Here is a 27,858-nt window from a genome sequence, read left to right as displayed (position 1 = left end):
ACTCAAGGACAAGCAGGGTTACAGGCTGCTCCTCTCAGACTCCATCCCCTGGGCAGGGGGACACAAGGGAGGAGCCCAAAGCCAGTGAGGTGGCAGGGAAGGACAGAGTTGGGACATGACTCCAGGTGCCACCCACCCCTCACCCACTAAGGGGACATCCTCACAGCCCGAGGGGGACCAGTCGCCTGTGGTGAGGACTTACCTTCTGGCCCTGCATGCCCTCAGGACCTCGTGGGCCAACGCTCCCTGAGGGCCCAGGCGGGCCAGGAGCACCGTCACTGCCTCGGGGACCAGGGCTACCCATAACACCTGGGGCACCCTGGAGGAGAGCAGAGGGTGAGGCCAGGGGTGTCAGAGCCCCCGACTTCAGAGCAGATGCCATGGACATCCTCCGACCCCACAGCTGGGCATCCCAGAAGAACCAGCACTGGTGCCTTCTTATGAAGAGCAGGGAATTGTTGTCATTCATTGTTTAGTGACGTAACTTAGAGCAGTGCTGAATGACTCTTCTGGGAGCATCAGGCTCTGATAGGCTTCCAACCAAGGCTGTATCCTGGTACAAGCAACGTGGTGCAATGCATCCCATCCCTTTCCAGCCTGCTCACCCGGTCTCCTTTCTCCCCCTGGTCTCCTTTGGCTCCCTGCTGCCCGTCAAATCCCCGGTCACCCTGGAAAGAGGAAGGGACAGGCAGCAGGGGACGGACAGTGGGGGGCAAGCAGTGAGAGGATGAAGTGCCAGCACAGCTTTTCTCAGCACTGCTCTAATCTACCTTGGGTCCCATGAGCCCTTCCTTTCCAGGAATTCCTGGTGGTCCTGACAGACCCAGATCTCCCTGGGGGACAGAACAGATGTCCATCAGCCAGCAGCCATGCTTTCCTGCCCCACCCTGGTGTCAGTGTGGTGCTTACCGGCTCGCCTTTCCTCCCTGACAGTCCCGAGCGCCCCGGGATCCCTGGCTCTCCCTACAGCAGGCAGGAGAGAGACAGGGCAGTCAGTCCTTCACCCCTTAGTGCTCACCCAGAGCCACAGGCAGAGGAGGGCCCCATGACCCTGTCACGGGGTCAAGGTCTGGCCTCAGCCATTTCCCCACTCCCGCTGGCTGATGGAGGGGATCCAAAGGGCCACAGCCTCCAGGCAACATCCAGGCTCCTGCAGCACCCTACAGGCACCCACTCACCTTCTCGCCCTTGTCCCCATTGAGGCCACAGGCACCTTTCATGCCCCGGTCACCCTGCAAGGAAGGGAAGTCAGAGCCATACCAAGCCAGCACTAGTCCTGGCCAGAAGAGCACTGGCAGCCAGAGAAGCCAACCCACCTTGAGGCCACGCATGCCCAGGGGTCCCATGTCCCCCTTCTCTCCCCGGGCCCCAGGGATCCCATTGCGGCCAGGCTGACCCTGTGAGAGAGCACACAGTGTGACAAGGCTCTGCTCCTACCCTGCAGTGAGGTGGCAGAGGCACAAAGACACAACAACTCACCGGCTCACCAGGCTCTCCTGGTGCTCCAACCTCTCCCTGGGGAAGGCAAAGGCATCAGTCAGGGCAGGTGAGGGGGATGATCCCCCAGCAGAGGGGCTGCCCAGCTTCATACCTTCTGCCCGCTAGGGCCACGTGCTCCAGGGAAGCCCGTGGAGCCCTTCTCTCCTTGTTCACCCCTTGTGCCCTGCAAGCAGAAACCCAGATCAGCACGGGGCTGGAGGGAGAGCTCCACAGCACAGCCATGGCCACCTCCGAGGTCAGGTCTGGCAGCTCCCCTTGCACCATGTCCCTGGTGCCTACTAGCACCAGCACATAGGGCACAGGGATGCTGTCATGCCCTGCTTCCTCTGTCCATTGCTCTGTCTATTCCTCTGTCAACAGCTCTCTGTGATCCCCAACCCAGCAGCTCCCAGCCCTGCACAAGTTCCCATCAGCCCTGTACCTTCTCTCCAAGCATGCCTTGCTCCCCTTTGTCCCCCTTGTCCCCTTCTGTGCCCTTCAGGCCACGCTCTCCCTGCAAAGGAGGAAACACAGGGAGGCGTCAGGGAATGAGGAGCTCAGACACACATCAGGGTGGGGAGGACAGAATCTCGTGGGGGCAGGAACTTGAGGGTCTGTAGGGTGGCTGAAGAAGAGGGGACAATATGCTCTGCAAGGGAGGGTCCCTCAGCAGGAAAAAGCTCCTCCAGCTCTTCCCATAGGGACAGGAAGGATGGGGAGGGGGAGGATGGGGACAGCTCTTACCGGCTCCCCCTTGCTGCCCCGTGCTCCAGGTGGCCCCTCCACCACCACAGTATCACCCTGTACACCCAAAGCAGAAAGAGAGGTGGGGGTGAGAAGGGGGGCCAGGGCTGCTGCCTGCCTTCCCATTGCCCCCTGCCCCAAGGACTCACCTTATCTCCTTTGGGTCCTGGGGCCCCAACGTCTCCCTGTGAGGAAGGTGAGATGCTGCAAAGATGCACAGCAGGGAGGCAGCACCTCCTTGGGCACCCCTATACCTGGAGGTGCATCATTCTCTTCCCAGCTCCTCATCCCCCAGAGTCCCTTACCTTGTCCCCACGCTCTCCACGGTTCCCAGGCAAGCCCTGTGGGGGAGAAGAGAGGTGTGGTCAGGAAGGGGCCTGGATCAGGGTGCAGCTGAGGAAGGGGGGTACTTACTGCTGGCCCACGATCCCCTTCTGGCCCTGGGTGCCCATCTTCACCCTGAAAGAGGGAAGGGATGTGAGAAGGGTGTTTAGTTTGGGGGCACCTCAGCATCACCCCACCCCAGGGACAGCTGCAGCTCTGGTTCAGCGACCTGTCAGGGCTGGCACCATGAGCCTCACTGTCCCTGGCTATGAGGACATGGTGGGGTATGGTAGGCAGTACCTACCCGTGGTCCCGGGTCACCACGTTCACCTCTGGCTCCTGGCAACCCCACGCCCAGAGCGCCCTGCCAGAGGAAGGCAAGAACTCATCCCCATCCTCACTGCCCACAGCTCCTCCCAGTCCTGCCAGGTACCACCCCCATGCCAGGGGTCACCCCACAGTCCCCACCACCTCTCTGGCTGCCTGGCACACAGGAGGCTCCCATGTGCCACCACCCAGAGTGGGCTTAGCACCCTCGGGGGTGAGGTGACTGCAGGGACACTCCACAAGAGAAGCAGCCTCCCACCTGTCATGCTATAGGGCTGCCCCTGGTCCTACCTTGTCACCCTTCAGGCCAGGGGCCCCTTGTATGCCCTAAAAGAAAGGAGAAGGGTGAGCAAGCCACGGGAGGAAAGCAATGCCAGACACCCTGCAAAACATCGCTGAGAGTCCCACTGCGGTACTGGGGACTCCAGCGACGCCCTGCCCCAGGGGCCAGGGCAAGGCCGGCTGGGTCCTTGTCAGCCTGTGTGAGATAGCGGGGAAGCCGGGACAGAGCCTACAGCCCCAGAAATGCTGTGGCACCATACTCACAGCTGGCCCTGGGGGCCCCACAGGTCCCGGCGGTCCAGCGGTGCCATCCCTGCCTGGAAAGCCGATCAAACCCTGGCAGAGAAAAAGCAGGAAATGCCCAGGGGCTGTGGCTGGGAAGCAATGTGGCTTGCAAAGACCTCACTGAAACTGCACAGGGGTCCAGGGCTGCCAGGAACAGTGATACCGCGTTCTGGTTGTAGTCTTTACCCTTTCTCCTGGGGGACCTGGAGGGCCAGGCTGTCCATTGTCCCCTCTCAGGCCTGGCTGTCCTGGCATCCCAGCAATGCCTGCTGAGCCTGGGGGTCCTGGTAATCCTGGCAAGCCGGTGTCACCCTGAAGTAGGGAAGTAAAAGATGAGGCCCACAAAAACAGCTCCTCAGTAGTGTGCTTTTCCCTCAGCCAGCCACGCTACAGCATCATTGGAGCATTAGGAACGTGATCAGAGCCAGGGTGACATAGGGACAGGGGCTTACCTTCAAACCTGGAGGCCCGTCCTGTCCTGGTGGTCCCCGTGCACCCACACCTGGTGATCCCTGCAAGGTGGCAGAGAGCGTGTGGCACGTCACCTGGCTGGTGGGCATAGGGGTGCCAGGGCCACCATGCCACCCAGAGCATCCCCCAGGGTGGGGGATTCCCCTGGGGGCAGGGGACACGTACCTTCTCCCCTTTGGCTCCAGAGGATCCCTTGGCTCCCTGTGAAGACACCAAGCCCCCAGGAAGACCTGGGCAGTAGGGGGCAGGGGCACAGATCCCAGCCCCTGCCAGCATCCACTGTCCCCTGTATGCCTCCTACTCACATCTTCCCCAGGATCTCCTGGCTCTCCAAATCTTCCTGCCTCCCCCTGGCAGGGAAAAACAAGGAAAAAGCAGATGTGTGATATTTTGAACTGGGGGAGCAGCTGCAGCTGAATCCCCACACTGTGGCCAAGCAGCAAGGGAGCTGGGGACCACACAACCCCCTCCCAACCAAGCCCCAGGGCAGCGCTTACCTTCTCACCCTTGGGGCCTGGCAAGCCTCGGTCACCCTTGGAGCCCTGTCAGGGCCAGCAGTGTTAGGGGAGAGGGCAGCCACAGGGCTGGCTTGCCCCTCAGAAGGCAAGGATGGTGGGAGAGGATGAGGTTAATGGTAGGGAAAGGCTAATTAGGGGAGATGAGGGTAATGGGAGTGCCAAGGTTTATGGGGGGGACTCACGGGCTCTCCCAGCAGCACACCCTCCAGCAGTGCCGGCTCGCCCTGCAGGGGACACACAGGGGCTCAGATGTATCCGCTGCGGATGCCAGAGTCCAGCAGGCCCTTGCCCACCCCAGCCCTCACACCCTGGCTCCTTACCTTCTCTCCCTTGGCTCCAGGGGGGCCAGCGATGGCCTGGGGGACAGGACAGAGGGGGCAAGTGAGCAGGCTGCACAGGGATGACTCTCCCTTATCCTGGCCAGGAACACTGGACAAGGCTCTGCACTCACCTGTCCTGGAGCTCCAGCATCCCCTGGCTCTCCCTTGGCACCAGCAGGCCCCGAGGGTCCTGGTAAGCCCTGGCACAAGTGGTACAGCCCTCAGCCTTAGCTGCAAACAACCCAGGCTGAGCTGAGTGGGGGTCCCTCTGGGATGGGGCAGGGTGAGCATCAACGTACCATCTTCCCAGGCACTCCTGCCTCACCATCCTTCCCTGGCACACCATCCCTGCCTGGCACACCTGGCTTCCCACTCTCCCCCTGCAGGCAGTAAGAGTGGGTGTGGGGCATGGGGGGTCCTACAGCCCCCCAGGCAGCCCCAAGCACCCACACTGATGGCAGCCAGATGTGGGGGGCAACACACTCACCACTTGTCCTGGCAGCCCAGGGACACCCGGTGGGCCCTGCAATGGAGACATGAGCAGAAATCAAGCAGCATCCCAGGCACCAGGAACAGCCAAGGGGCCGGTTTAGGGTGTTGCAAATACCTACCCCTGGGCCGGGGGGGCCAAGGGGTCCTGGCAGGCCCATGTTGCCCTGGGGGCCAGGCAAGCCCTGCAATGGAAACAGCCACGTCAGAGGGGATGGCACAGCCAGGACCTTGGCTGCCCCTGTGGGAAGGTGTGTTGGGGTGGGACTGGCTGATTTTGGGGAGGCTGGATGGTTTTGGGCAGCCAGGTGGGTACTGGCGGAGAGGGTATGAGTACTCACACGGATGCTGGAGCCAGGTTCCCCTGGATCACCCTGTGAAGAACATGCTGCATCAGCCCAACCACTCCAACCAATTTTGGTCACAGGCAGATCTTCATACCTGGAGCCAGGAGGTTGTCCAGCTGAAATGTCCCCCCCTCCACCCCAAAATTTCCTGAAATGTGGTCCTCCCTCCAGTCCTCCAATCTGGCAATGCACCATTTTCCCTCTGCCAAGCTGGACATGGCAATACTGATGCAGATACCAATGCCACTGCCTTACCTTGGCACCAGCTGGGCCCTGGGTCCCTGGTGGGCCAGTGCTGCCCTGCAGGGGACAAGGGGACATTATTGGCGTGGTGCTTGATGGTGGCACAGGACAGGGAGGGGGCAGCAGGACCACTCAGTCCCAGCACTGCCACCCCACCTCCACTCCCTGGGGGAATGCCCACCCTGGCTGACATCACCCTTGCATGACAGTCCCCTGCACGTGGTGCAAGGTGGCCCCTTACCGGAGGTCCTGGGGGTCCTGGGTCTCCCTGATTGCCCTGAAGGGAGGAAGAAATGGGATCACTGCAGAAGTGGGTTTTCCCCAGTGGGAGCAGGGGGTGTCCCCAGGGAGAGCAGACCCAGGCAGTGCCAGTGGCTCTTGTAAGCACCAAGTAAGACAAGCCTGGACAGGTCCTGCTAAGATGCAGGGGGACCAAGACCCAGCCCCAGCAGGGTTAATGAGGGGAGTTTCACCCTCATTATTTCACATGGTTTCACCCAGTATTCACAGCCAGAAGCCCCCGGCTGTGTGCTGAGGTGGTGGGGCAGAGGGACACGGGGGACACACAGACACCTACCGGGCGTCCCAGCACACCAGGAAAGCCTGGCAAGCCCTGCAAAGAACCACATCAGAGTCAGTGGACAAGTGGAAAGCCACCACCTCCACACAGCCCTGCCTGCCCCGCAGGGATGTTCCCCATTCCCAGTGTGTGGTTCCCAGCCAGGGCACTTAGGAGGTGTAGGAATAGGGAGAGGGCCCCTAAAGCTCTGCAGGCCCTGCATGGGATTTGGGGGTAGAAGGAGGTGAATGAAGCATAAATGCTCCTGCTTGTGCTGGTGTTGGCTGGTGTGAGACCACAGGACCTCCCCCAGTCCCAGCCTGCATGTCTCCACCATGTCCCTACTCACCGGCTTCCCCTCAGGGCCTGCCAGCCCTCTCTCACCCCGGAGACCCTGGAGCAAAGGATGGAGACAGGGATGGGGTCAGTGCCAGCCAGAGTCCGGGGTCAGTGTCAGGTAGGGGAACAGTGCCAGACTCACCGGGGCACCGTCCCTGCCCTTCTCGCCAGGCTCCCCTTGGTCACCCCTCATGCCACCTTCACCCTGCAGTAGGGACAAGCACAGGGTCACAGGATAGGCAGAGACCTTCCCATGACCTCCCAGGGCCTGCTGACACCCAAAGAGGGATGTGCCCAGCAGTGCCCTCACCCAGGGCTTTGCTCCCTTTTGACACTGGAGACTTATAACCTCAGACCTTATCTCCTTTGGGTCCCCGCTCACCCTCAGCTCCTGGCTCACCCTGTGTTGGGAAGAAGACAGATGCCATCAGCCCTTGCTGCCCCTCTGCCCCACCACCATCCTCAGCCCCAGCTCGTGATGTTTCCCCAGCTTGGTTGTCCCAGCTGCCCTTCTCCTCTCAGACCAGCCACACACCTTCGATCCTTTGGGTCCGACGGGGCCGCGTTCGCCTGGGAGGCCCATCAGGCTGCCCTCCACCATGTCCACCTGTGGGCACAGCACAGTCAGGGCCAGCACCCAGGGAACCTCAGGAAGGACCCCTCAGGGGCAAAGCCCTCCCCATGCCCCTGTGCCGAGGCACTGGATGTGGCCATCCATCCCCAGAGGGGCAGGCTGGCACCTTGACGATGATCCCCAGCAGCAGCCATCACCTACCTTGGGCCCTGGGGGCCCTGGGGGTCCAGGCAAGCCATCCCTTCCCTGAGAAGGGCAGAGAAATAGGTTGAGTGTCAAAGGGCATGGGGGAGCAGAGTTTTCCTGGTATGGCCACTCCTGGCCTGCATAGGGCACCTGCCTGCCCCACAGAGAGCCCTGCATCCCCTCAACAGGGGCACAGCGCAAGAGGGAATGGAGGGCACCGTGTCCCAATCCCAGCTCACCTGCTCACCTCGGTCACCCTTCTCGCCTCGGTCACCCTGTGAAAACACCATGGTGGCTGTCACGGGGCTATCCCCAGGCCCCTAGACCAGGCCCCCAGACTTCACACCTTCACACACACTCACCTTCTCGCCGGACCTCCCGGATTCCCCCAGCTCCCCAGCCCGGCCTGGCACCCCAGGAATGCCTGGCTTGCCAGGCTCCCCTGGCTGCCCAGGCGGGCCCTCGGGACCCCGCTCACCCATGGCCCGGCCCATGGGGCCCTGGGGGCCGGGGGTACCTGGGTCCCCCTTGTCACCTTTGGGTCCTCGCTCGCCGGGGAAGCCTAAGGAGCCCTGCAAAACATAAGCTGCACTGCCAGAGCCAGCTCTGAGGGGGCTGTGAGCCTACCCCGAGCACCCCAGGGCTGAGTTTGCTGCATTAACCCCCAGCCAGCCCAGAAAGCAGGAGTGGGGCAGAGTGTTGGGGCTTGGCATCGAGCCTGGCTCCACTCACCTCTCGGCCTGGGGGCCCCCTTTCTCCTGGATCCCCCCGACTGCCCTTCTGGCCCCGCAGCCGCTCGGACACCAGCAGAGACGAGTCTGAGCTCCCATCATAGGCACCTGTGAGCTCCTTCAGGGATGAAACCTGGGAGGGAGGAGAGAGCCACCAGACAAGGCATAAGTGGAACCCAACTGCAGCAGCACCCCACAGTCCTGCTAACCCGTGCTAAATTGCTCGGTCCTCCCACCACCACCCATGCCCTCTTCCTCCTGCCATGTGGCAGGAAAAAGCCCCAGCCTGACAGTCGGGAAATACATACCTTGATGCCAAGTGCTTCCAGGCTACGTTCAATGTTCTGCAATAAAAAGACATTAAAAACAAAGTAGGTTCCCACCACAGAGGGTGTGGACGGTTCTGTCCCCCAGGGCTGATGCTGCTGTCCCAGCACAGCAAGTCAGGGTAGGGACTCACCACTGTAGTCCCAGGATCTCCACGTGCTCCAGGGTTGCCAGGTCGCCCCTAGGTTTACAGGAAAAGAGGGAATGAGAAGATGTACAGAGGTGCAGCAAGAGGGGTGAGCAGTGCTCACCCTTAGTAGGTTTCAGAGTTAGCACTTTGGTGCTGCCTGGGCAGGGGCTGTAGCTGTGATTGAGGCGCTCGCAGCCTGTCAGGCTCAGTGCTGGGTACTCACCGGCTCCCCTCGCAGTCCAGGCTCCCCCGGGTCCCCCTGAAACACAGCAAATGGATCAAGAGGAGCAGTCAGGCTTCCCAGCACCAACTGCAGCACTAGGGTCCAGCCCTGTACTCTTGGGGACAGGGCCTCCTGCCAGGGACTTTTTCCCTCTGCCATGTGGTCCCCCCATAACTTTGCCTTGGGGGACTGGAGCACACTTACCTTTGGTCCAGCCACCCCACGGAGGCCTGGGGAGCCCTAGAAGACATGGAGGTGACACAATAGCACCCAGCCTCCATGGACAAAGGGCAGTGCCCTGAGGGAGCCATGGATGGGGGTCCTGCCTGCCTCAGAGCACTCTGGACTTCAGGGTCTGGTGCTGAGTGGCATCATGGGGTCGAGAACTACACACCTGGCCTGGGGGGCCAACCTGCCCTGGGACACCAGGAAGACCAGGGGGGCCGAGGGGGCCTGGCAAGCCTCTGTCACCCTGCTCGCCCTTGGCACCGCTGTGGCCCTGCCGAGAAAGCAGTATCACTTCCAGAATCTGGGAGCCAGGTCTGTCCCTGATGGGGGCATGTACCCAGCACCCCACATCACACAGTCCTCTTTGGGGAGTACTCACCTCTCTCCCAGGTAGTCCTGTATCACCTTTGTCTCCCTAACCAGGAGAGAAAGATGTTGGAGGGATGCTGCCCCAAAATGGTGTTCCTGGTCCAGCCAGGGTGGAGCCACTGGCTTTGGGGATCACATGAGGATCATTCAGGGACCACACAGGAACCACCCATGGATCATCTCCTTACCTTTCTCCCATCCTCTCCTGGTGTCCCATCTTCTCCCTGGGAACAAAGGCTGCCTGTCAGCACCCCACTCAACTATCTCCACATGGGTACAAACCAGAGGATGGCTCAGAGCATGGAGGTTCTTTGCCACATCCTCCCCTTGCCTTATGTTGTACAGGGATCACTATCCCTCAGCATCCTGGGAGAGCCCCAGAGTCAAGCCCTGTTTCCCCCTACTCACATTCTTCCCATTCAGGCCAGGTTTGCCATCCTCACCGGGTTTGCCCTGGCAGGAAAAAAAAAGGCAGTGATGGAGCTCCCCAGGCTCTCCACCAGCCAGGGGCACCAGCAGCCAGGGGTGCCTGGGCCCCACTGAAGCCTCAAGGTGCATGGGAGCTGGGCACAGGGCAAGCCCCACCAGATGGATCCAACTGGGATCCACAGAGGCCATGGGACAGGATGTGTCCCTAGGCTGCAGGGTGGCTGGTACTTACAGGCACGCCGGGTAGTCCCTGGGGACCCACAGGGCCAGGTGGTCCCTGCTCCCCACGCAGCCCAGGCAGCCCCTGTAGGGAAAGGAGATGGTGGGAGCACAAGGCAGCAGGGCACCCATCTGCCACAGCCAGCCCTGGGACAAGAGAGTGTGACTGGCAGTGGCATTCTGCTAGGGACAGGGAAGGGTCTTGCTGCACTGCCCTGGATCAAGAAGCATGGGACAGGACACTGGTCCGTGCAAGACTGATGGCACCAGCAGGAACACAACCTAAACCCGCCCTCTCCAGAGGTACTTACATCCCGGCCAGGATCTCCCTGCTTTCCCGGGTCCCCCTGCAGACAAGGAGGAGATGAGGACAGGGACATTCCCATCCTACCAAAGGCCCCCCCTCCAGAGCACCCCCAGCCTGGAGCATCCAGGGGAACAGCTCCTCCCACATCATCATCCCTCTATCCCACAGCTCCCAGCTGTGGCACCCAGGCACAGACATTCCCCCCACCTTGGACCACACTCACCCGCAGCCCAGCAGACCCTGGGGGCCCAGGTTTGCCTTCCAGCCCATTGCGGCCATCCAGCCCTGGTGGGCCACGGTCCCCCTGTAAGAGAGCAGGGCAGGACAGTCGGAGCTTTGGGGTGGGATGGGAGTGGTGTGGGGCAGCCCTCAGGCCCCAGTCCCCTCACCTTCTCTCCTGGCAGGCCTCGGTCCCCAGGGTCACCCTACGGGGCCGGAAGAGAAGTGAGCATCATCTCCCATTAACAGGAGCTGCACAGGGCAGGGGTCCCTCATCCAGACTCCCATGGGAAAGGGGACACTTACCCGTGTGCCAGCAGGGCCACGGGGGCCCTCCGCACCCTGCAAGAAAGAGACATGCTCAGCAGTGGGGCATGGAGGAAAGGGGGGGATCCTGGGTGCTCAGCAGGCAGCCCCTGCACACCAGGACCCCCAGCTCTCCTGCAGAACACTACCCACCATGCTGTCCCAGTGCCTCCCACACCAGGGACTCAGCACCTACCCTCTCTCCAGGCACTCCAGGGGAGCCAGCATCACCCCGGGCACCCTTTGCGCCGTTCTTGCCTGGGTCCCCAGGGTCCCCCTGCCAGGGAAGGGCACAGTGGTCAGAGGGTACTGTACTGGACCAAGCCTGCACCAGAGTACACAGTGCTGGTGCTGTGTGATTTAGGGGTGGGATGAGAGGAAAGGTCTCAAAATAAGAGGCACAGGCTGAAAAAGAGGTGGCTGGGCTCAATGCAGCTCCCACTGGGGGAGTGAAGGCCAGAGTGTGATTGCAGAAGAAGGGCACCAAGCAGCACTGCTGAGCCAGGAGCCAGCTCAGCCACAGCTGGGGACCACAATCTCACCCAGCACAGAGCACAACCTGTGGCCAAAACTGTCCTGAGCCTAAGCTGGGTTGTAAAAACAGAACGTCCAGAGTGTTGGGTGCTGCCATGGGACCCCTGTGGGGCTGGGAAGCCTGGAGCACACCAGTTCCTTTGGAAACCTCAGCCCTACAGGGCTTCCTTCCCAACACAGGGCAGGAGTGTCAGCCCATGTGCCCCCAGGTTCCATGTGCCTCTCAGTCATGGTGCACATCAGCTGCACATGGCAGAGGCTGTTTTGGGCAGGGAGGGCTTGATGAACAATGATCCCAGTGGCCAGGCAGGGCCAAGAGGACAGCAGAGGGTATCCCACCACCAGCAACCCAAGGACTCATTCATTACCTTCTCACCCTTCCCCCCCACTCCTCCCAGTCCAACGTCGACCTGTGGGGCAGAGAGGAGCTGTTGGAGCACATGGGGCTGAACACCAGCCCATGGGCAGGGAGAAGAGAGAGGCAAAACTCACAGTTCGTCCTGGGGGTCCAGGAAGCCCCTGAAAGAAGGACAAGGGAAGCAAATTAAGCGGAGCTGGCGCAGCCCTGACTAGGGCACTGCTGGCTTGGGGGTGGGGGGCCCCACATGGCCACGCCATCACTCACTGGGTCCCCACGGTCACCCTTGCTCCCTGGTGCTCCAGGGCTGCCCTGCAGGAAAGAGGGATGGAGTCAGAGGGGGAGAGAATGGAGTGTGGGTCCTGTGGGGTAAGGGTGGGTGTGCGGTAATGAGGTGTGGGAGGTGGTGGGTGTCCATGGGGCAGTGGGTACATACAAGGAGGAACTCACATTCCTGCCTTCAGGTCCTGGGTCCCCCAAGTCACCTTTCTCTCCAGGAGGGCCACGGTAGCCAGGAAGGCCCTGGGTGGAGGACAAAGTGAAGATGTGCATTGGCAGGAGCCACCCCGAGGCCATGGGTCTCTCTCCCCAGGTACCCAGCAGCCCTGCACTTACCCGGGGACCCCTGTCTCCAGGTTTGCCAGGCAGACCTGCTTCGCCCTGTGGGGAAAGAGGGGGTGAGTGGGGGGGCAGTAGGAACAGGGGCAGTGGGAAAAGGGGCAGTGGTCTTGGGGACCCTCACTTACCGGGGTGCCTTCGTCACCTTTCTCTCCTCGCTCTCCCTGCGGCACAAATCAGTGAGCACCAGCCAGAAGAGAAAACTACAAGTCACCAGCATCCCCCTGCTCCCTGCCAGGCCCCCCTCTCCTCAGGGCCACAGTGCCCCACAGCCCCCTGTCCCACACTACCTCCTTGCCTCGCATCCCGATCTGCCCAGGAATGCCTGCTCGGCCCGGCTCCCCCTTCTCCCCTGGTTCTCCTGGGTCACCCTAGGCAAGACAAGGGGCTACAGTCAAGGCAGAGTGTGGGCAGCTGGGGAGAGAAGGGGCACAGCCTGCAGGAATAGCCCCTCTAGAGCTGGGCAGACAGACAGATGGATGGACAGATGAGTGGAAGGGCAGTGACATTACCTTTGGGCCACTCCTGCCTGTGAGGCCAACAATACCCTAGTTGTTGGAGAGGAAGAGCATGTGTCACTGGGATCCTCAGTGACCCCTTGACAGGGGAGGGACCAGACCCATGAGCTGGTACCCCCAGGGTGCACCCAGACTCACCCGATCGCCCTGCTCGCCTTTGGGGCCAGCAGGCCCTGGGATGCTCAGGCCAGGGGGACCCTAGACAAGAAAGGACATAGCATGGAGCAACAGCACAGGCATCATGAGTCTGGGGAGGGCTGTGCCATGTGCCCTGTGCTTGCTATCCTCAAGGCAGTACTCACACGGGCTCCTTTATCTCCTGTGTCACCCTTGGGGCCAGGAGGTCCTTCTGGTCCTGGGAAACCTCTGTCACCCTGGAGCAGACAAAATCAGCACCCCAAACCACCCATTTTTTTCCCCACTGCTGCTGTGGGCAACCAGGCCTGGGACCAGGATGAGCCCAACTGCGCAATCCTCCTCCCCAGCCCACAGCCATTCCCAGAGGGTGGAGGGCACAACTGGGCCAGGGTTACCTTCTCTCCAACACCAGCCACACTGGGAGCCTGGAGGGGAAGCAGAGGAGACCATGCTGGGCACTGCCCATGGCTCCCTGTCTTGGGGCTGGGGCAGGTAGAGGAGGACCTGCTGGGCAGCATCACTTACTGGCTTGCCAGGTGGTCCTGGATCACCCTGCAGAGAGACAGCTGTCACTGCCAGCCCCTTCCCCAACAGACCTCTGCCACCCCACTGGGACCCCACTTTGCCCTCACCTTCTCCCCACGGGGGCCAGCCGGTCCTGGAGCTCCCTATGACAAGATTAGAGACCTCAGGGAGTTGGCAGTGCCTGGGAACACGCACCCAGGGCATGGCAGCTCCTGGCTCCACAGCACCACACCCACTGCCCTGACTCACGTCTCTGCCTGATGGCCCTGGGTGCCCTGGGGCTCCTGTCTCACCCTGCAGGAGAGGAGGGAGAGGAAGATGTGTGGGCATCCTGCCAGGGTGGCTGCTCCAGGCCAGAGTAGGCATCACTCCACCATGCCGGTTGCCCCAGCACACCTACCTTCTCACCCTCTGGGCCAGGCACACCACGGTCTCCCTGCAGAGCAAAGCAGAGGAGGGTTTCAGGGAGCCTTCCTCCCTCTTCATCCCACTGCCCCCACCCCATACACTGCCCCAGAGCTCTTCACAATTCAGCCCTGAATCCCATCCAAGACCACTGGGTTGTGACAGCAATCTCCAGGCACAGCCACCTCCAGGTCTCAGGGACACCAGGACAGGCCAATGCTGATCTGCTTTGGCACCATCTCACCTTCTTGCCTGTCTCTCCCAGCTCGCCTGGGGCCCCACGGTCTCCCTGGTGTAGGAGAAACACAGGGTCAGGGGCAGCAGCACCTTTGGGGGACATCCTGGGTCCTGGCACAGAAGCCAAAACCCTTTTCTCCCTGCTAAAGGCATGGCAAGAGTGTTCCTTCAGTCCCTGCACCACTCACCTTCCTGCCCTGCTCCCCTGGTGGTCCCCGAGGACCCTGCAGAGGAGAATGGAGATGGTGTCACCTTTGGTGTGACAAGGCAAATGCCCAGGCTGTCCAAAGCAGGAGCCCTCAGGTGTGCCCTTGGGGCTTGGCTCTTGGCATGGCCAGCCCCTGCCTGCCTTACCTTCTCTCAGAAAACTCACCCTGTCTCCTGGGTCCCCAGGGCGGCCAGGTGACCCTGGGAAACCTTCTGTGCCATCACCCTAGGGATTTGGAAAGGCAATAGCCATGCTTATGACATGGGGATGTCCATCAGATGGGAATCCCCGCTGGAGAGCAGTGTGAGGTCCAGCCCCAGTGGGGAGCATCCCTGCCACATTCTTACCTTCTCTCCCTTCAGGCCAGGGGGCCCAGCAGGTCCCCGAGGCCCGGGGTCCCCAGGCAGACCCTGCAAGAGATAAAACCTCAGCCCCTGGGGATGCAAATCAGCCCTGGGCACACATAGCCACTGCAGCCCTGATCTGCTCTGCCAAGCCTGTTGGCCTAGGGGCTCGACTCACTGGGGGTCCAGGATCCCCTCGAGGTACTGCCCCATCTATGAATCCAGGGGGGCCCTGCAGAGAGAAGGGTCAGCTCCTGTGTGGTTGCCCTGAGGGTTCAGTCCTCCCCAGCACCCTGAGGGGCTGTGCCCTGGGACACTCAAGGGACCTCCATCCAGTAGGGCAGGGGAGTCAGGGAAATGCACAGCCACTCACCCTTTCCCCTCGGTCACCCTTTTCTCCCTGCAAGAGCAAAAAAAGCAAATAAGGGCAGTTCTGGGCTGTCCCCATGCCCTTGAATAGAAGAGGAACATGCTGGGTAGAGTCCACCATCAGTGGCATTAGGGTATGTGCATGGCATGTGCCTCTTTCCACACTGCCCAGTGCCAGCAACAGCTCAGGCACGTGGATATGTGTGCAGGCACAGCTGGTGGAGGGCACAGCCCATGAGCAGGGCCAGGAGGCGTCCACAGGGAGCAGCTCCAAGCAGCTGGCTGCTCCCCCCATCCATCTGCCCACACATCCCCCAGCCATTCCCATGCAGCATCGGAGGGAGGTACCTTCACAAACTCTCCAGGAGGTCCTGGTAGCCCCATGGGTCCGAGTGGACCAGGTGAGCCTGGATTACCAAGGGGCCCCCGTGGGCCAGGGATCCCAGGTGAGCCAGGGGTGCCCTGGAGGACAGAGGTGCTCCATCAGCTGAGGCTGTGGTGTGGACTGGGGGTGCTGGCAAAGACCCTTTCACATCTGTATTCCCACACCTACCGGCACACCTGGCTCCCCTTTCTGGCCTGGTAGTCCCTGTTCTCCATCCATGATCACCCTGGGCTCTCCCTGCACGAGGAGGAGGAAAAATCAGTGACTACATGTGCCCTGTTGTGGCCACAGTGTCACAAGGCCAGGAGTCTGGCAGGGAGACTGGGAGACCCTGGGGCCAGGAGATGCCAGGTGCCAAGATGTGCCCACCAGGGTCCCCAATGCTCCCCAGGTACCCCTGTGGGACAGACCCCTGTCCATCACCTACCGGTTCACCTTTCTCCCCCTTTGGGCCAGTAAGTCCCATGGGCCCCCTTGTCCCCTGGAAAGGAAAGATGAGAATGAGAGGGGGTGTTGGGTGTGAGAAGGGTTGGGGAGGGCTGGGGCCATACTTACAGGATCGCCTTGAGGACCAGGGATGCCCTAGAAAATAACAGCTCAAGAGGTGAAAACATCCCTGCCAGCCAGGGGAGTGAGGATGGGATGAGATGGAATGGGGTGGAGTGGAGTGACATGGCATGGCATTTCCAGCCAAAGCAAGGATAGACAGTACACTTTGCCTGGGATATACACACAGGAGACAGCAATGACCCTGCCAGCTGCTGAGAGTCACCCAGCACAGGGAACAGGGAAGCAGAGGATGGCTCAGGGAACAGGCAGCGCAATGGGAAGAGCCCATTGTCCAGCAGTAAAGCCAAGGGACACCCTTACTCACTGGCTGCCCAGGTGATCCAGGATTCCCAGGGCGTCCAGGGCTTCCTGGTATCCCACTGGCTCCAGGAAATCCCTGCAGGACAGAGGAGCATCATGCCAGCATCTGGTGTACCCCAGCACTGACAGACACCTTAAGCGCTCCAGGTAGTGCTGGTCCCAGCACCGGGAGCTCAGGACAGCCCCAAGGCAGAGCTGGATTTCAGGGTGCCTTTCCCCCATGTGCTGAGCTGGGGTGTGAGGGTGCAGTGTGGAGCTGGACTGGGGCTCTTCAGCAGGATTTCCCCTCCAGCGTAGGTGTGAAGACCGAAGGGGCAGTGAGAGCCCCCATGGAGCTAGGTCACTGTGTCCAGGGATCCTGGGGTGCCTAAGTGGGGGGGCAGAGGTACTCACCCTGTCCCCCTTCTTGCCCGGACTCTCGGCACTCTCTCCTGGTGGACCCTGTGGCCCTGGTGGTCCTGGAGGGCCAGGAAGCCCATGGCGACCCTAGAGATACAGTGGACAGGACAGCCTGGCTGGCAGGTAGTGGTTAAGAGGTGTTGCCTGTCTACCCCTGTTGCAAGGGCTGGACATGTCCTTGCCCCACACCCACCCACTGGCAGGACAAAGGGACAAGGGAACATGAGGACAAGGGGACCATGACACCGCCCTCTCCAGGGAGCTGCCCCTTTTATGCCCCCCTCCATCAGGTTATTACCGGCTGACCAGGGAGACCTGGTAGTCCCATACGTCCTTGCAGTCCCTGCAGAGACAAAGCCAGTAGTGAGCATCCCCTGTGAGCTGATGTTAGCATGGTTTGGGAGATGCAAACCCCGCAGAGCCACCAGCTGGTGGCAGGGTGTCACCAAAGCACTCACTGCCTCACCGCGATCTCCCTTCTCGCCCTGCAAGGGGACAGAGGAAAGGAGTTAGGGGCTGGCACCCTTGTGCTACCCCTGTACTTAACTCCCCACTGGGCTTCTGCCATTGGCAGCTAGGGGTCCCTGACCCATGCTGAGTGCCTGTGGCATGGCACAGCCTCGAGAAGCTCACCTTGGGGCACTGCACAGTGCAGGGCTTCGGCTTCTGCGCTGGCTGGCAAGAAAAGACAAGCCTGTGTGAACCCAGGGATAGGAGTCCCCCCAGCTTACATGGGGCTGTTCCCCCTCCACACCCCTCGAGGTACTCTGGCCCTTACCATGGTGGAGATGATGGTGCAGAGGTCATCCATTAGCTCTCCCTCCAGCTCTGCCAGGTCACTGCCATGGTAGATGTATCGTGGATCCTCACTGGTGACCATGTGCCGGAGCTGCTCCTTGTCTGCGCCCTCCATACCCACTGCCAGCACGTGTACCCCTGAACCAAGAGCACTCTCAGCACCCCACAGAAGTCCCTGCACACCCTGATGAGACCCTATTCATCCTCACCCCCAGCCTTGGCATCCCTGGCCACAGTGATGGCATCATCCCCAGAAGGGCTGTCAGCCAGAACCACCAGCACTGCTGGTACCCCAGGACGACGCCCTGCGCCAGGACTCAGCAGGTAGGTTCTGGCAAAGGTGATAGCTGCCCCTAGAGAAGTAGAAGGAAGAAGGAACAGTCAGCAGGATCCTCAAAACCACTGCCCCAGCTCCTAGTGCCACCCCTCACCGATGGTGTTGCCGCTGGGCTCCTCATAGCGCATGGTGCGGATCTGTTCCAGCACAGTGGGCAGGTCACTGGAGCGGTTGAGGAGCAGCCAGGGGAGGCTGCGGTAGCTGTATGTGGCCAGGGCCACCTGCAAGGGTGAAGGGGAGCAGTGGGCACCATGGCCCACCTGTGCCCCACCCCTCTTTGTGTCCCCAGTGCTGTGGCAGCAGCCTACCTGAGTGCCCTCAGGGCCCAGGCGCCCCAGGGCGGACACGGTGTTGGAGAGGAGGGTGCGGACAGCGTTGGCACTAGAGGAGCTGTTGCGGGTGCCGTGTACTAGAAAGACCACGTCACCGAGGGCATCCCTGCAGACTGCGGGCCGGGAAGGGGTGAAGCCACCACCAGAGTGGAGACAAGCCCAGCACTTGCACTGCACCACTCCTGCAGTGACCCCACAGTACCTGTGCGCTCACTGACAGACACCTCGGCACCTGGTGCACTCCCCAGGAGTGGGCGGAGGGTGAAGGTGTAGCGCTGGCCGAGGCGCAGCCCAGAGACCTGCTGGGAGCTGGCAGTGCTGGGCAATGTCCGCCCCTTCTCCCCACCAGCTGCCACCCAGGGGACAGTCAGAGGGATCAGCAAGCCCCTGTGGGGATGCTGCCCACCATCCTGGGGCCACCCACTCGTCTCACCTGCGGGAGGGCTCCAGGAGAGGACATAGCCAGAGGCACCAGGGACTGGGGTCCAGGTGAGAGTCACCGAATCTCTCTGCACCTCTGTCACCCGCAGGCTGGTGATGTGGCTTGGGGCAGCTACCAAGGGGGAGGAAAGGGCGTCCCAGCTTCATGGGGCAGCTCCCAACCCCCCAACCAGCCCCTTGAGTGCCCCTCTGGGCTCAAGTCATGTGTCAGGGGGCTTATGCTGCCTTGGCCCCAGGCAGTCCCTTACTGGTGATGGCACTGATGGTGGCTGGCTCACTCTCTCGGCTGCCAGCCAGGCTGGTGATGCTGATTTGGTAGCGCCGGCCTGGTTCCAGTCCCGACAGATCGTAAGATCCGCTGAAGGTGGCTGGGAGCTGCTGGCTATGCTGGGGCCCCCCTGGCAGGGGCAGAGAGGGGTGAGGGGGTGCAGGTGGGGGCTGGCAGGGATGCAGGGGTGCCAGCCAGCTATGCTCACCTTCAGCCAGGCGCCAGAACAGACGGTACCCGGTGCTGCCAGCCACTGGCAGCCAGGTCAGGCGCAGGCGGTGCTCCGAGGCCTCAGTCACCTGGAAGCCACTAACAGGGCGTAGGGGGACTGCCTCCGCTGTGGAGCAGAGGGGCAGATATTAGGGGCAGGAGTGCCCAGTGCCACTCTGGGATGATGCCCCCAGCCCCAGCACTCACGAGTGGTGACGACAATGGAGACAGGATTGCCTTCCCGGTTGCCAATGAGTGCCGTCACCTTCACAGTGTAGGAGACGCCTCCCTCCAGGTTGGGGATGTCAAAGGAGTTGATGTGGCCAGGAACGCGCTGGCTATTCTCCAAACTCCCTGCCAAGGACTGTGGCATCAGGCCCCCCACCCTGCTGCCCTCACAGCCCGCCCCCATCCCCGTCCCACAGTACCATCCCTGCGGCTCCACACCACATGGTAGGCAGTGGCTCCTGGCACACCGACCCAAGTGACACGGGCAACATTGCTCCTGGACGCCTGCGCCTCCAGCTGGGTCACCTTCCCCACCTGCTCCGGCACTGTGACACCAAGAGGGCCACTGTCACCCAGGTTCACAGCAAATAGCACCAGACAGCACTGACAGGCAGGGGTTAGCTCACCTATCCGTCCTGTAGCAGTGACAGGGCTGCCCTCACGGCCATCCACAATGGCTGAGACACCAACAGTGTAGACGATGTTGGTGTGCAGCCCCTCAATGGTGAAGGTGGTGGGGTCAGCAGGGAGGAAGCGGGATTTCTTCAGACCTAAGAGATGTCTGGGGTAGGAAGGGCTCCAGCACTGCTGCCACAGCAACCCAGGGTCCATACACTCACCATCACTGCCTTGCCATGTCAGCAGGTAGCCTCCAGCACCTGGTAGCCCTCTCCAGGTGACCCGCAGCTGGCTGGGACCGGCCTCCATCACCCGCAGCTCTGAAATGCTGCCCACCTCCGGATACTCTGCACCACCCCATAGCACCACAGCGTCACCTTGGGGAGTCCAATGGGACCCCACAGCCAAGCTGCCACCCCAAGGGGTTGCAGGGGGATAGAGGACAGATGCAATCCAGAGTGGGAACATGCAGTACAGAACTCCTGCCACCAAATCCTGATGTGGACTCACTGAGGCGGATGGTGAGTGTGGCAGCATTGCCCTCCTGACTGCCTGCTAGTGCCGAGACACGCACCAGGTAGGTGATGCCTTCCCGGAGGTCACCAAGCTCCAGCCCTGTCTGGCTGCCTGGGATGTGCCTTGTCCTCTCCGTGCCATCTGCCAGGAGTGGGGCAATGCAGTTGCTCAGTGTCAGCTGGTCAGGATCTCCCAGGTGCCACCCATGCCCCTGCCCACAGACTCACCCTGGTTGTTGCGCACCGTCACTTTGTACTCGGTGGCACCAGGGACACCGGTCCAGCTCAGCCGTGCCCGCCTGCCCGATTCCTCAACAAGCCGCAGGTCTGACACAGCAGCCACAGGTGCCTCCACGCCTGTGAGGGGACATGGGAGGCACAGCTGGAGAGGCACAGCCTGGACAGCGTGGCCCCCATACTCATCCTGGGCTGTGACCAGACAGCTGAGGCGTCTCATGGCCAAGGCAGTCCTCAGGCTGAGCAATGCCCAGTGGGACAGCCCTCCATGCCAAAGGAATGGTGGGGGACAACTCAGGGGATCCACAGCAGCACTCACTTGTCTGAAAGGTGGTGACGGGGGTGGCCACCTCCCGGCCTTCATAGAGCGTGTAGAGGGTGATGCGGTACTCAGTGCCCGGCTTCAGCCCCATCAGCTGGTAGGTATTGGCGCTGCTGGGGAGAGAGACCGTTCTGGGGGGCTCTGGTCCTGCAGGAAGGAAAGGATCACAGCCAGCTGCTGGCATGGAGGGCCCACAGGGCCAACAGGCACTCCAAGCCCACCTGTGGCTCTCTTCCACTCCAGACGGTAGCCATGAGCATCACGGGCACTGGTCCAGAGCACCTGGATGGATGTGGGGCCCAGGATTTTGGTCTGCAGCATCTGGTCTGTACCTGCCTCTGCAAGAGGGACTCCATGACCTAGGGTACTTTGTGCCACTCTGCTGCCAGCCACCAGCCCATGTCCTCTGGTCCCCACACATGGCAAGGATAGGGGCTTTGAGGGCTGGTCCCTGCCCCCTCCCATGCACTGCAGCAGGATGGCATCACCTGTACCCAACGCCTACCTGTCCTCTGCCGCACAGTGGCTGCGGGCCCCTCCAGCTGCCTGAAGAGTGGGGCCACCGTCACCACATAGTCGGTGTTGGGTTGCAGCCCCACCAATGCATGTGACATCTGCCCAGCATCCAGGTCCACCCTGTGCCTGTCCTGCCCTGTGGGAGCCAGTGCAGCAGGCCCTTGGGGAGTTAAGGCAGCAGGTGCCACCAGCTCCCTCCTGTCCTCCCTCATAGGGGCCACAGCAGAAGGGGCACAAGCTCTGGAAGTGGCACCTACCTGTGCGGGTTGCCCAGGAGATCCGGTAGCCAGTAGCACCATCAACAGACTGCCAGGCAAGCATCATGCTCTGTGCTGAGACGTTGTGGACAGTCAAGTGCTTTACGCCCACCAGGTGCCCTGTGGAAGTGAGGTGACTGTCCATCTCCCACATGAGGATGGGGCAGAGGGCAGCAGGAAGCACCTTCACCTGAAAACCACTGTCTCCAGGAAGCCCCCTTTCCCCTGCTCACAGATGCTAACCACACTGAGGTCACTGAGTGCAGCCCACAGTCAGGCAGCTCCTTCAAAGCATCAAATTCATGCAAAATGGAGTGCAAATGTCTTCCTCTTAATGCCTTAAATATTTTCTGTGGGTTAAGACTGCCTTGGGCAGCTGAAGGAATTGGTTTACCAAAATCTGATGCTTGCAAAGGTGTTGCCCTGGGGCCTCATCCCCACTCCTATCCAGAGATGCTTTCCAACAGCCTCTGCCCGGGTGGAAACCACACTTTCCTTGCCCAGAGCACTGTACTCAAACCCTGCATTTTTTCAGTCAACATTTTTTACGTCATGGGAGGAAAGCTCTGGTGGAGACATTCCCAGAAGGCTGCAAAGGAAATTGGGAGCACACAGTGCTGCATCCTGCCCTGGGAGCAACTTCTGGGGCTCAGAGCATCACCTGCATCCCCATCCCACTCCCACAGGCAGCAATGGGCCAGGCAGCCTCATCCCAATGGGGCACAGTGATTGGAGGAAGGCATCCCTGTGCTGGGAACCCATTCCTAACCCCTGCTGGGCCCAGGGCTGGGCACAGGACTTACGTGTCCGGGCAGTGAGGGTGGCAGGGACACTGGGCTGCTGTGCATAGCGGGGCCGGAGCATCACCACATACTCAGTGTCAGGCTGCAGGTTGCTGAGTGTGGCTGACTGTGCGCTGGCCGTCAGGCTCTTCTCCCTTTGAGGTTCTCCTGGAGGGGTGTGGGGGGGACGCAGGGACATGGCACACACCAGGCCCAGGAGGGAAGGGGTGTTTATGGGCCTGCACCCTGCCCTAAGGATGCCAGTCAGTGCCAGGGGTAGGGAGCACCGGGAAGAGGCTGGGACATGGGCCAAGGAAGGAGCACCCTCTGGAATACCTGAGACCAGGGTGGGGCTGCCAGGTGTGTGGCTCCAGCCTGGTCCCTGGCTGGGACAGGGGTCTGCTGCCTGCTCTCCCCATGTGCAGCAGCCATGGGGGCACACGCCACACCCCCAGCCATTGTGCACACCCAAGAACACACCCTGAGCCTTGCGCATGAAGCCTCCGGGTGTAGGAATACAGAGGTTGCGTCCACGCCTCTGCACACACACGCGCCCCACACCCAGCGCACACATGCCGGGGAAGGTGGGCGGGTACACACCCACAGCACTCTGGGCATATATCCCTGCACTTACTCTCATCCATACCTCCCTCTGCCCAGGGGGCTGCACAAAGGCAGGGTGCCCAGGCAGCACCGACCCTCGCAGGGACCATCTCCTCACCTCGCACAGCATAAATGAGGCTGTAGCCCTGGGGGGGCTCAGGGCCAGGCCGCCAGGCCAGCCGCAGAAAGGTTGGTCCTGCCTCCACCACACGAAAATCCACAGGGGAGCCAGCACGGCTTTCTGGAGGCACGCAGAAGCAGGGATGAGTCCCCAGCCCCATGTGCTGTGGGCACCCAATGCCTGCACTCACCCCTGTCCCTATGGACATGGACACTCACGGGTTCTTGCTCGGCCAGACACTGACTCGCCAATGCTGTTGGTGTACTGGGCAGTGACAGTGACCAGGTACTCTGTCCCAGCATGCAGCCCCCGAAGCACAGTGCTTGTCTCCCGTGGCCCCACACTCACCTGGGCAGGAACAATGTCACCCCTTCATCTTCCCCAGGTCACACATGGAGGCACCAGGAACCTCCAGGAACTCTGAGCAGTCAGGTGGGGGCACTCACCTCCTGCCTCTCTGCCATGATCCGCTGCCCTAGCCCGGTCAGTGGCATGTACTGCACCCGGTAGCCAGTGATGGGACCGCTGGCTGCTCTCCAGCGGATCTGCAGATGGTCGAGGCCCCGCTCTGGGATCTCCAGGTTGGAGGGGCCAGTGTGGCCTGGTCCATCTGTGGGGTATCACAGGGGCTGTTGGCTCCACAGTGCATGAAGCAGAGGGGAGATCTTGCTGGGGCAGCACAGATGTGTGCCCAATGGGATGGGATAGCCAGGAGGTTATTTTGGTGGAAGGATGGATGCTAAGGGTGCACTGTCTGGTACCCAGCAATGTCAGCACCTGTGCCCCTCAGGGAGGAGGATGAAGGCCCATACCCAGAAGGCGTAGGGTGCCCCCAACACTCGTGCACACCCTGCGTGTCATCAGTGGCACCAGCGTGTCCAGCAGCTTGAAATCACCAACGTAGAAGAAGAAGGCATCAGTAGGCATTGAGGCCACACGGATCAGCTCCTTGTGGTCAGCATTCTTAATGCCTGGGACAGAGGGAGATGATGGGTGAGGGAAGAACCTGAACCAAGCAGAAGACTCTTCCACATGGTACAGAAGCCTCACTCACCCACGGCAAAGACCTTGATGCCCTGGCTCTTCAGCTTCGCTGCCGGCCCCTCGGCATCATCCTGTGACTTGCCATCCGTGATGAGAATGCAGATCTGCAGGGCCAGGAAAGAACTGTGGGACCCAGCATGGGGCCCATGGACCTGACACTTCTCCCGATGTTGCCAGGGCCACTGCTCTGCACATACCTGGGGGACCCCAGGCCGGCGCTGCGTGGGACCAAAGAAGTTGTCAGCAATGTAGCGGAAGCCAGCACCGGTCCGCGTGTTGCCACCCTTGTAGCTCAGCTGCTGGATGGCCCTCCGGACACTTGTGCCATCAGTGTGCTGGGAGAATGAGAACTCCACCCTGGGGAGTGCAGGGGACACTGTCACTTCCCAGCCCTGCCACTGTGCACCCCACATGCCCCCTCCCCTTGGGCTCACCGTGGGTCATCACTGTACTGTGCCATGGCAAAGCGCACTGCCTTCTCACCCACCGCCTGCACAAAGGGCGCCACCAGCTCGTCCATGAAGGTGCAGACAGCACGGAAGTTGTTCCTTCCGATGCTGGATGAACCATCCACCAGGAAGGCGATGTCAGCCTCCAGCACATCCTCGCACACTGCTGCGGAGCAGTGACAGCACTCAGGCCACAGACTGGCACTGTGGCACATTGGTATTGAAGCCCTCTTATTTCCCACCCACCGTGTGCACACAGTGCTTAGCGCCCACCTTGGCTCCTCTTCTGTGCCATGGCAGCTGGAGCACTCAGGAGCGCCGGGAGCACAGCCAGGAGTAGGAACTGGCTGCTCATCGTGGAAGCCTGCAGGATAGGATGCTGCCATCACAGTCTCACACCAGCCCCAAGCCTTAGGGACAGCAGTCCGGGAAGTTCCCAGCACCACCCGTGCCAGAACACCTGGTAGCGTTGAGAGGGCAGGGTGCCAGTACCGTCCCAGGCACCCCACGGGGCAGGGAGAGCCCGGCTTCGGGCCGGGGCAAGCGGGCAGCAGCTGGCCCGAGAACAGACGGTGGGGCTGTCCACGGTGCGGGGGATACGGGGAGCGCCTGGCCCGACTACAACCCGGATTCTGCCTCGGCCACCCCCTCCCCTGCCCCACGCCACGGCATCGGCAGCGGCGCACCCCGGCCGCTGCTTCACCTGGGCCCCCGCCCGCAGGGGCTCCTCCCGCCCCAGGAAGGTGCTCTCGGGCAGCGGGGAGCCAGCGTGGGCAGCCCTGCCTGCCAATACCCCCCCCTCGCCCGCCGCTTCCACGCACGCGGCGGCGAAGGGCACCTGGCCCGATACCCCCGCGACGGCAATGCCGGGTTCCAGCCCAAGCACAGCCCGGCCCAAGCGATGCGAGCCCCGGCGCGGGAGAGCGGGCGAGTGCCCACAGGTGCCCGCGGGGAGGCTCGGTCCTGCCCGGCAGGACTCCCCACCCGCAGCTCCGCACTCACCCACCGCCCCCGCGGGGCCGCTCCGTCCCGCACCGCTCCGAGCCGTTCCGTGCCGAGCGCAGGCGGTGCCGGCGCGCACCGGACCCCGCCGCTCCCGCCCCTTTATGGAGGGCGGCCCGGAGCACGGTCCGGGGGGGAGCGAAGCGGAGCGGCCCCCGCCCAGCCCGGCCTCCCAAAGGGCTTTTCCCACCCGCTCCCCGAGAGGGAAGGAAAGAAGGAAAGAAAGCAGCTCCTCAGGCTCTTCCCGCTCGAGTGCCACCCCGGGCTGCCCCGAGGCTGCACGACGCGCAGCGGCTCGGGGATGGGGATGAAGCAGGAGAGGGCTGGATACCCGGGAATGGTTGCCGCGGGATTTGCCACTCCGTGAGGGGCTGAGTGGGCTCCAGTAAGGCTCAAGGCGGTTTTCCCTCCAGCATCTGCATCTTCCAGGAAGGTGAGCAGCTCCGGCATCTCCCAGCCAGGAGCTGGCCGCACTTCCACCCATTTCTTTCCATCCATCCATCCATCCATCCATCCATCCATCCATCCATCCATCCATCCATCCATCCATCCATGTCAGGGGAATGTGTCCTCGAGACCTGGGGCCTGGCCCCAGGCAGAGCTGGATGGAGCTGCCACACGGACCTGAGCCCCTGGCCCCATCTGGGTTAAAGCTTGGCTCGGACCACTAGCCCTGGGAAGGACACTGGTGGTGAAGGGCTGCTCCCTATGCCAGCGCAGCTCCCATGAGGCCGCAGGACAGCCAGGCCTCATCCAGGATCTTTCCTGCATACAGGGATCAGGGGAACCCATCATGTGAGACCCTAGCACCCATGGTTCTAGTACAGGGACTGCACTGGAGTCAGCTGTGGGAACATCATCCTGCCCTGCTCAAAACATCATCTCACAGCAGACTTGTGGCTGAGACCTACCCTAGAGCTGGAGAAACTTGTCGGAAAGCCACTGGAGATCTGTCTGCAATTGCTGGGAGGAGGCAGAAGGGAGAAGATGCCCAGCAAGGCAGGCAGGGACCTCATGTTGCCCTGGTCTCACTTCCTGCCCAACATGTGACTGGTGGAACAGTCCCCTGAGCTTCTCCTCAGTCCAGAGTGCACCCTTGACCCTCAGAGTGCTCCTCACCCCCAGGGCCCCTGTGGGAACACACTGCTCCTGGGGGCACATCACACAGCACCTCATCCTCCCCAGTGGTCCCTGTGCTCCCCTGGGGTTGACCCTGGCTCAAGGAACCTGCCATGCACCCCATGCCACCTATCCTCTGACCCCTTGGCCAGCCTGCATTCCCCTGTCCCCAGCACCCCACGTACCTGTGCCCTCCTGGCCACTGGCCCAGGGGCTCACCTCCTGCTCCTGGCAGGGCAATGGACAGGTCCAGGGGCATCTTCTTGTGGGCAGCAAGGGGAGCAATAGTGGGATCTCTAGGGCCCAGGGCCACCTCACAGATGGCGGCCCAGGGCAGGGCCACCGGCCACCAAGCAAAGATGCTCCAGGGTCGGCTGCAAGCAACTTTCCCAGGCACAAGCTGTTCCCAGGCAGGGGAGGAGCGGCGATGCCCTCACTCTTCTTAAAGGCACAGCAAGCAGTGCATCCCCTCCTCTTCATTAGCCTTCCACTCCTTAGACCCCAGCCCCGGCCCCCAAACCTGGCGGGCAGGTTCCGAAGTTCTCCGCGGCCACAGGTTTCCCCCTGCCTGCTCCAGCCCTCTGGGTCCGGCCGTGAGTCCAGTATCCTCATGTCAGGACCATCCCTAAACCCTCCTCCCGCCAGAGCCCGTTTAATGAAAACAGGTCGGCCTGTCCCAATTAGACAGGGAGCGGAGGGGCCTGCCAAGGGCTCTGTGGCTGGCCCCGGGCCCGGAGCTGGTACAGCAGCCCCACGGCACGGTGCCGGCGACAGGGCACGGGTGGCCGAGGGTCACACCGGCCAACGGGGGCAGAGTCGGGGCGGGCATCGGCCAGCGGGCACCATAGGCAGCGGCACCGGGGGCAGCGACATTTCACAGCCATGCCAGGGGCTCTGCCCATCACCTCGGCCCCCAGGACTAGGGCAGGCACAGGTTTGGGGTGGTCCCCAAGCCCCAATCCCCCACGAAGAGCCCGGCAGTATCATGACCATCT

General features: G+C 61.8%; 1 protein-coding gene across 1 annotated transcript in view; it reads right to left on the bottom strand.

The window, feature by feature from the left end:
* COL7A1 (collagen type VII alpha 1 chain) overlaps positions 1 to 27,465 on the bottom strand; it is a 33,824-nt gene extending 6,359 nt beyond the window's left edge. Inside the window, exons 1-111 of the mRNA XM_066195228.1 lie at positions 27,384 to 27,465; positions 25,016 to 25,106; positions 24,728 to 24,908; positions 24,491 to 24,650; positions 24,304 to 24,397; positions 24,062 to 24,220; positions 23,696 to 23,859; positions 23,468 to 23,597; positions 23,247 to 23,369; positions 22,547 to 22,693; positions 21,744 to 21,863; positions 21,476 to 21,622; positions 21,192 to 21,308; positions 20,968 to 21,117; positions 20,640 to 20,768; positions 20,407 to 20,553; positions 20,118 to 20,243; positions 19,905 to 20,048; positions 19,698 to 19,823; positions 19,477 to 19,623; positions 19,268 to 19,396; positions 19,040 to 19,189; positions 18,784 to 18,903; positions 18,553 to 18,699; positions 18,327 to 18,463; positions 18,113 to 18,239; positions 17,891 to 18,034; positions 17,662 to 17,819; positions 17,517 to 17,558; positions 17,342 to 17,368; positions 17,182 to 17,226; positions 16,878 to 16,970; positions 16,489 to 16,560; positions 16,170 to 16,196; positions 16,042 to 16,095; positions 15,783 to 15,851; positions 15,578 to 15,691; positions 15,234 to 15,260; positions 15,039 to 15,092; positions 14,864 to 14,926; positions 14,682 to 14,741; positions 14,497 to 14,532; positions 14,316 to 14,360; positions 14,067 to 14,102; positions 13,916 to 13,960; positions 13,774 to 13,809; positions 13,667 to 13,693; positions 13,537 to 13,566; positions 13,306 to 13,377; positions 13,142 to 13,201; positions 12,998 to 13,033; positions 12,776 to 12,856; positions 12,614 to 12,649; positions 12,483 to 12,527; positions 12,318 to 12,389; positions 12,135 to 12,179; positions 12,002 to 12,028; positions 11,878 to 11,919; positions 11,172 to 11,252; positions 10,976 to 11,011; positions 10,840 to 10,875; positions 10,674 to 10,754; positions 10,455 to 10,490; positions 10,157 to 10,228; positions 9,904 to 9,948; positions 9,684 to 9,719; positions 9,506 to 9,541; positions 9,293 to 9,397; positions 9,103 to 9,138; positions 8,899 to 8,934; positions 8,679 to 8,726; positions 8,527 to 8,562; positions 8,220 to 8,351; positions 7,850 to 8,059; positions 7,727 to 7,762; positions 7,503 to 7,547; positions 7,263 to 7,334; positions 7,084 to 7,128; positions 6,870 to 6,932; positions 6,738 to 6,782; positions 6,407 to 6,442; positions 6,071 to 6,106; positions 5,842 to 5,886; positions 5,581 to 5,613; positions 5,362 to 5,424; positions 5,238 to 5,273; positions 5,050 to 5,130; positions 4,882 to 4,950; positions 4,751 to 4,786; positions 4,613 to 4,654; positions 4,410 to 4,454; positions 4,218 to 4,262; positions 4,078 to 4,113; positions 3,894 to 3,953; positions 3,628 to 3,753; positions 3,421 to 3,492; positions 3,166 to 3,201; positions 2,852 to 2,911; positions 2,638 to 2,682; positions 2,529 to 2,564; positions 2,373 to 2,408; positions 2,224 to 2,280; positions 1,922 to 1,993; positions 1,592 to 1,663; positions 1,480 to 1,515; positions 1,317 to 1,397; positions 1,179 to 1,232; positions 910 to 963; positions 771 to 833; positions 606 to 668; positions 203 to 319 (exon numbers count right to left, since the gene is read on the bottom strand). Of these exons, the coding sequence (XP_066051325.1) occupies positions 203 to 319; positions 606 to 668; positions 771 to 833; positions 910 to 963; positions 1,179 to 1,232; positions 1,317 to 1,397; positions 1,480 to 1,515; positions 1,592 to 1,663; positions 1,922 to 1,993; positions 2,224 to 2,280; positions 2,373 to 2,408; positions 2,529 to 2,564; positions 2,638 to 2,682; positions 2,852 to 2,911; positions 3,166 to 3,201; positions 3,421 to 3,492; positions 3,628 to 3,753; positions 3,894 to 3,953; positions 4,078 to 4,113; positions 4,218 to 4,262; positions 4,410 to 4,454; positions 4,613 to 4,654; positions 4,751 to 4,786; positions 4,882 to 4,950; positions 5,050 to 5,130; positions 5,238 to 5,273; positions 5,362 to 5,424; positions 5,581 to 5,613; positions 5,842 to 5,886; positions 6,071 to 6,106; positions 6,407 to 6,442; positions 6,738 to 6,782; positions 6,870 to 6,932; positions 7,084 to 7,128; positions 7,263 to 7,334; positions 7,503 to 7,547; positions 7,727 to 7,762; positions 7,850 to 8,059; positions 8,220 to 8,351; positions 8,527 to 8,562; positions 8,679 to 8,726; positions 8,899 to 8,934; positions 9,103 to 9,138; positions 9,293 to 9,397; positions 9,506 to 9,541; positions 9,684 to 9,719; positions 9,904 to 9,948; positions 10,157 to 10,228; positions 10,455 to 10,490; positions 10,674 to 10,754; positions 10,840 to 10,875; positions 10,976 to 11,011; positions 11,172 to 11,252; positions 11,878 to 11,919; positions 12,002 to 12,028; positions 12,135 to 12,179; positions 12,318 to 12,389; positions 12,483 to 12,527; positions 12,614 to 12,649; positions 12,776 to 12,856; positions 12,998 to 13,033; positions 13,142 to 13,201; positions 13,306 to 13,377; positions 13,537 to 13,566; positions 13,667 to 13,693; positions 13,774 to 13,809; positions 13,916 to 13,960; positions 14,067 to 14,102; positions 14,316 to 14,360; positions 14,497 to 14,532; positions 14,682 to 14,741; positions 14,864 to 14,926; positions 15,039 to 15,092; positions 15,234 to 15,260; positions 15,578 to 15,691; positions 15,783 to 15,851; positions 16,042 to 16,095; positions 16,170 to 16,196; positions 16,489 to 16,560; positions 16,878 to 16,970; positions 17,182 to 17,226; positions 17,342 to 17,368; positions 17,517 to 17,558; positions 17,662 to 17,819; positions 17,891 to 18,034; positions 18,113 to 18,239; positions 18,327 to 18,463; positions 18,553 to 18,699; positions 18,784 to 18,903; positions 19,040 to 19,189; positions 19,268 to 19,396; positions 19,477 to 19,623; positions 19,698 to 19,823; positions 19,905 to 20,048; positions 20,118 to 20,243; positions 20,407 to 20,553; positions 20,640 to 20,768; positions 20,968 to 21,117; positions 21,192 to 21,308; positions 21,476 to 21,622; positions 21,744 to 21,863; positions 22,547 to 22,693; positions 23,247 to 23,369; positions 23,468 to 23,597; positions 23,696 to 23,859; positions 24,062 to 24,220; positions 24,304 to 24,397; positions 24,491 to 24,650; positions 24,728 to 24,908; positions 25,016 to 25,097 (8,334 nt within the window). The 5' untranslated portion in view covers positions 25,098 to 25,106; positions 27,384 to 27,465. The remainder of the gene's footprint in view (positions 1 to 202; positions 320 to 605; positions 669 to 770; positions 834 to 909; positions 964 to 1,178; positions 1,233 to 1,316; positions 1,398 to 1,479; positions 1,516 to 1,591; positions 1,664 to 1,921; positions 1,994 to 2,223; positions 2,281 to 2,372; positions 2,409 to 2,528; positions 2,565 to 2,637; positions 2,683 to 2,851; positions 2,912 to 3,165; positions 3,202 to 3,420; positions 3,493 to 3,627; positions 3,754 to 3,893; positions 3,954 to 4,077; positions 4,114 to 4,217; positions 4,263 to 4,409; positions 4,455 to 4,612; positions 4,655 to 4,750; positions 4,787 to 4,881; positions 4,951 to 5,049; positions 5,131 to 5,237; positions 5,274 to 5,361; positions 5,425 to 5,580; positions 5,614 to 5,841; positions 5,887 to 6,070; positions 6,107 to 6,406; positions 6,443 to 6,737; positions 6,783 to 6,869; positions 6,933 to 7,083; positions 7,129 to 7,262; positions 7,335 to 7,502; positions 7,548 to 7,726; positions 7,763 to 7,849; positions 8,060 to 8,219; positions 8,352 to 8,526; positions 8,563 to 8,678; positions 8,727 to 8,898; positions 8,935 to 9,102; positions 9,139 to 9,292; positions 9,398 to 9,505; positions 9,542 to 9,683; positions 9,720 to 9,903; positions 9,949 to 10,156; positions 10,229 to 10,454; positions 10,491 to 10,673; positions 10,755 to 10,839; positions 10,876 to 10,975; positions 11,012 to 11,171; positions 11,253 to 11,877; positions 11,920 to 12,001; positions 12,029 to 12,134; positions 12,180 to 12,317; positions 12,390 to 12,482; positions 12,528 to 12,613; positions 12,650 to 12,775; positions 12,857 to 12,997; positions 13,034 to 13,141; positions 13,202 to 13,305; positions 13,378 to 13,536; positions 13,567 to 13,666; positions 13,694 to 13,773; positions 13,810 to 13,915; positions 13,961 to 14,066; positions 14,103 to 14,315; positions 14,361 to 14,496; positions 14,533 to 14,681; positions 14,742 to 14,863; positions 14,927 to 15,038; positions 15,093 to 15,233; positions 15,261 to 15,577; positions 15,692 to 15,782; positions 15,852 to 16,041; positions 16,096 to 16,169; positions 16,197 to 16,488; positions 16,561 to 16,877; positions 16,971 to 17,181; positions 17,227 to 17,341; positions 17,369 to 17,516; positions 17,559 to 17,661; positions 17,820 to 17,890; positions 18,035 to 18,112; positions 18,240 to 18,326; positions 18,464 to 18,552; positions 18,700 to 18,783; positions 18,904 to 19,039; positions 19,190 to 19,267; positions 19,397 to 19,476; positions 19,624 to 19,697; positions 19,824 to 19,904; positions 20,049 to 20,117; positions 20,244 to 20,406; positions 20,554 to 20,639; positions 20,769 to 20,967; positions 21,118 to 21,191; positions 21,309 to 21,475; positions 21,623 to 21,743; positions 21,864 to 22,546; positions 22,694 to 23,246; positions 23,370 to 23,467; positions 23,598 to 23,695; positions 23,860 to 24,061; positions 24,221 to 24,303; positions 24,398 to 24,490; positions 24,651 to 24,727; positions 24,909 to 25,015; positions 25,107 to 27,383) is intronic.
* Between the last annotated feature and the right edge of the window lie 393 nt (positions 27,466 to 27,858).

Source organism: Chamaea fasciata, unplaced genomic scaffold (genome assembly GCF_029207755.1).
Source record: "Chamaea fasciata isolate MVZ Bird 193981 ecotype frontalis unplaced genomic scaffold, bChaFas1.0.hap1 SCAF_13, whole genome shotgun sequence".
Lineage (NCBI taxonomy): Eukaryota > Metazoa > Chordata > Aves > Passeriformes > Sylviidae > Chamaea > Chamaea fasciata.
This window is presented reverse-complemented; position numbering and strand designations above follow the sequence as displayed.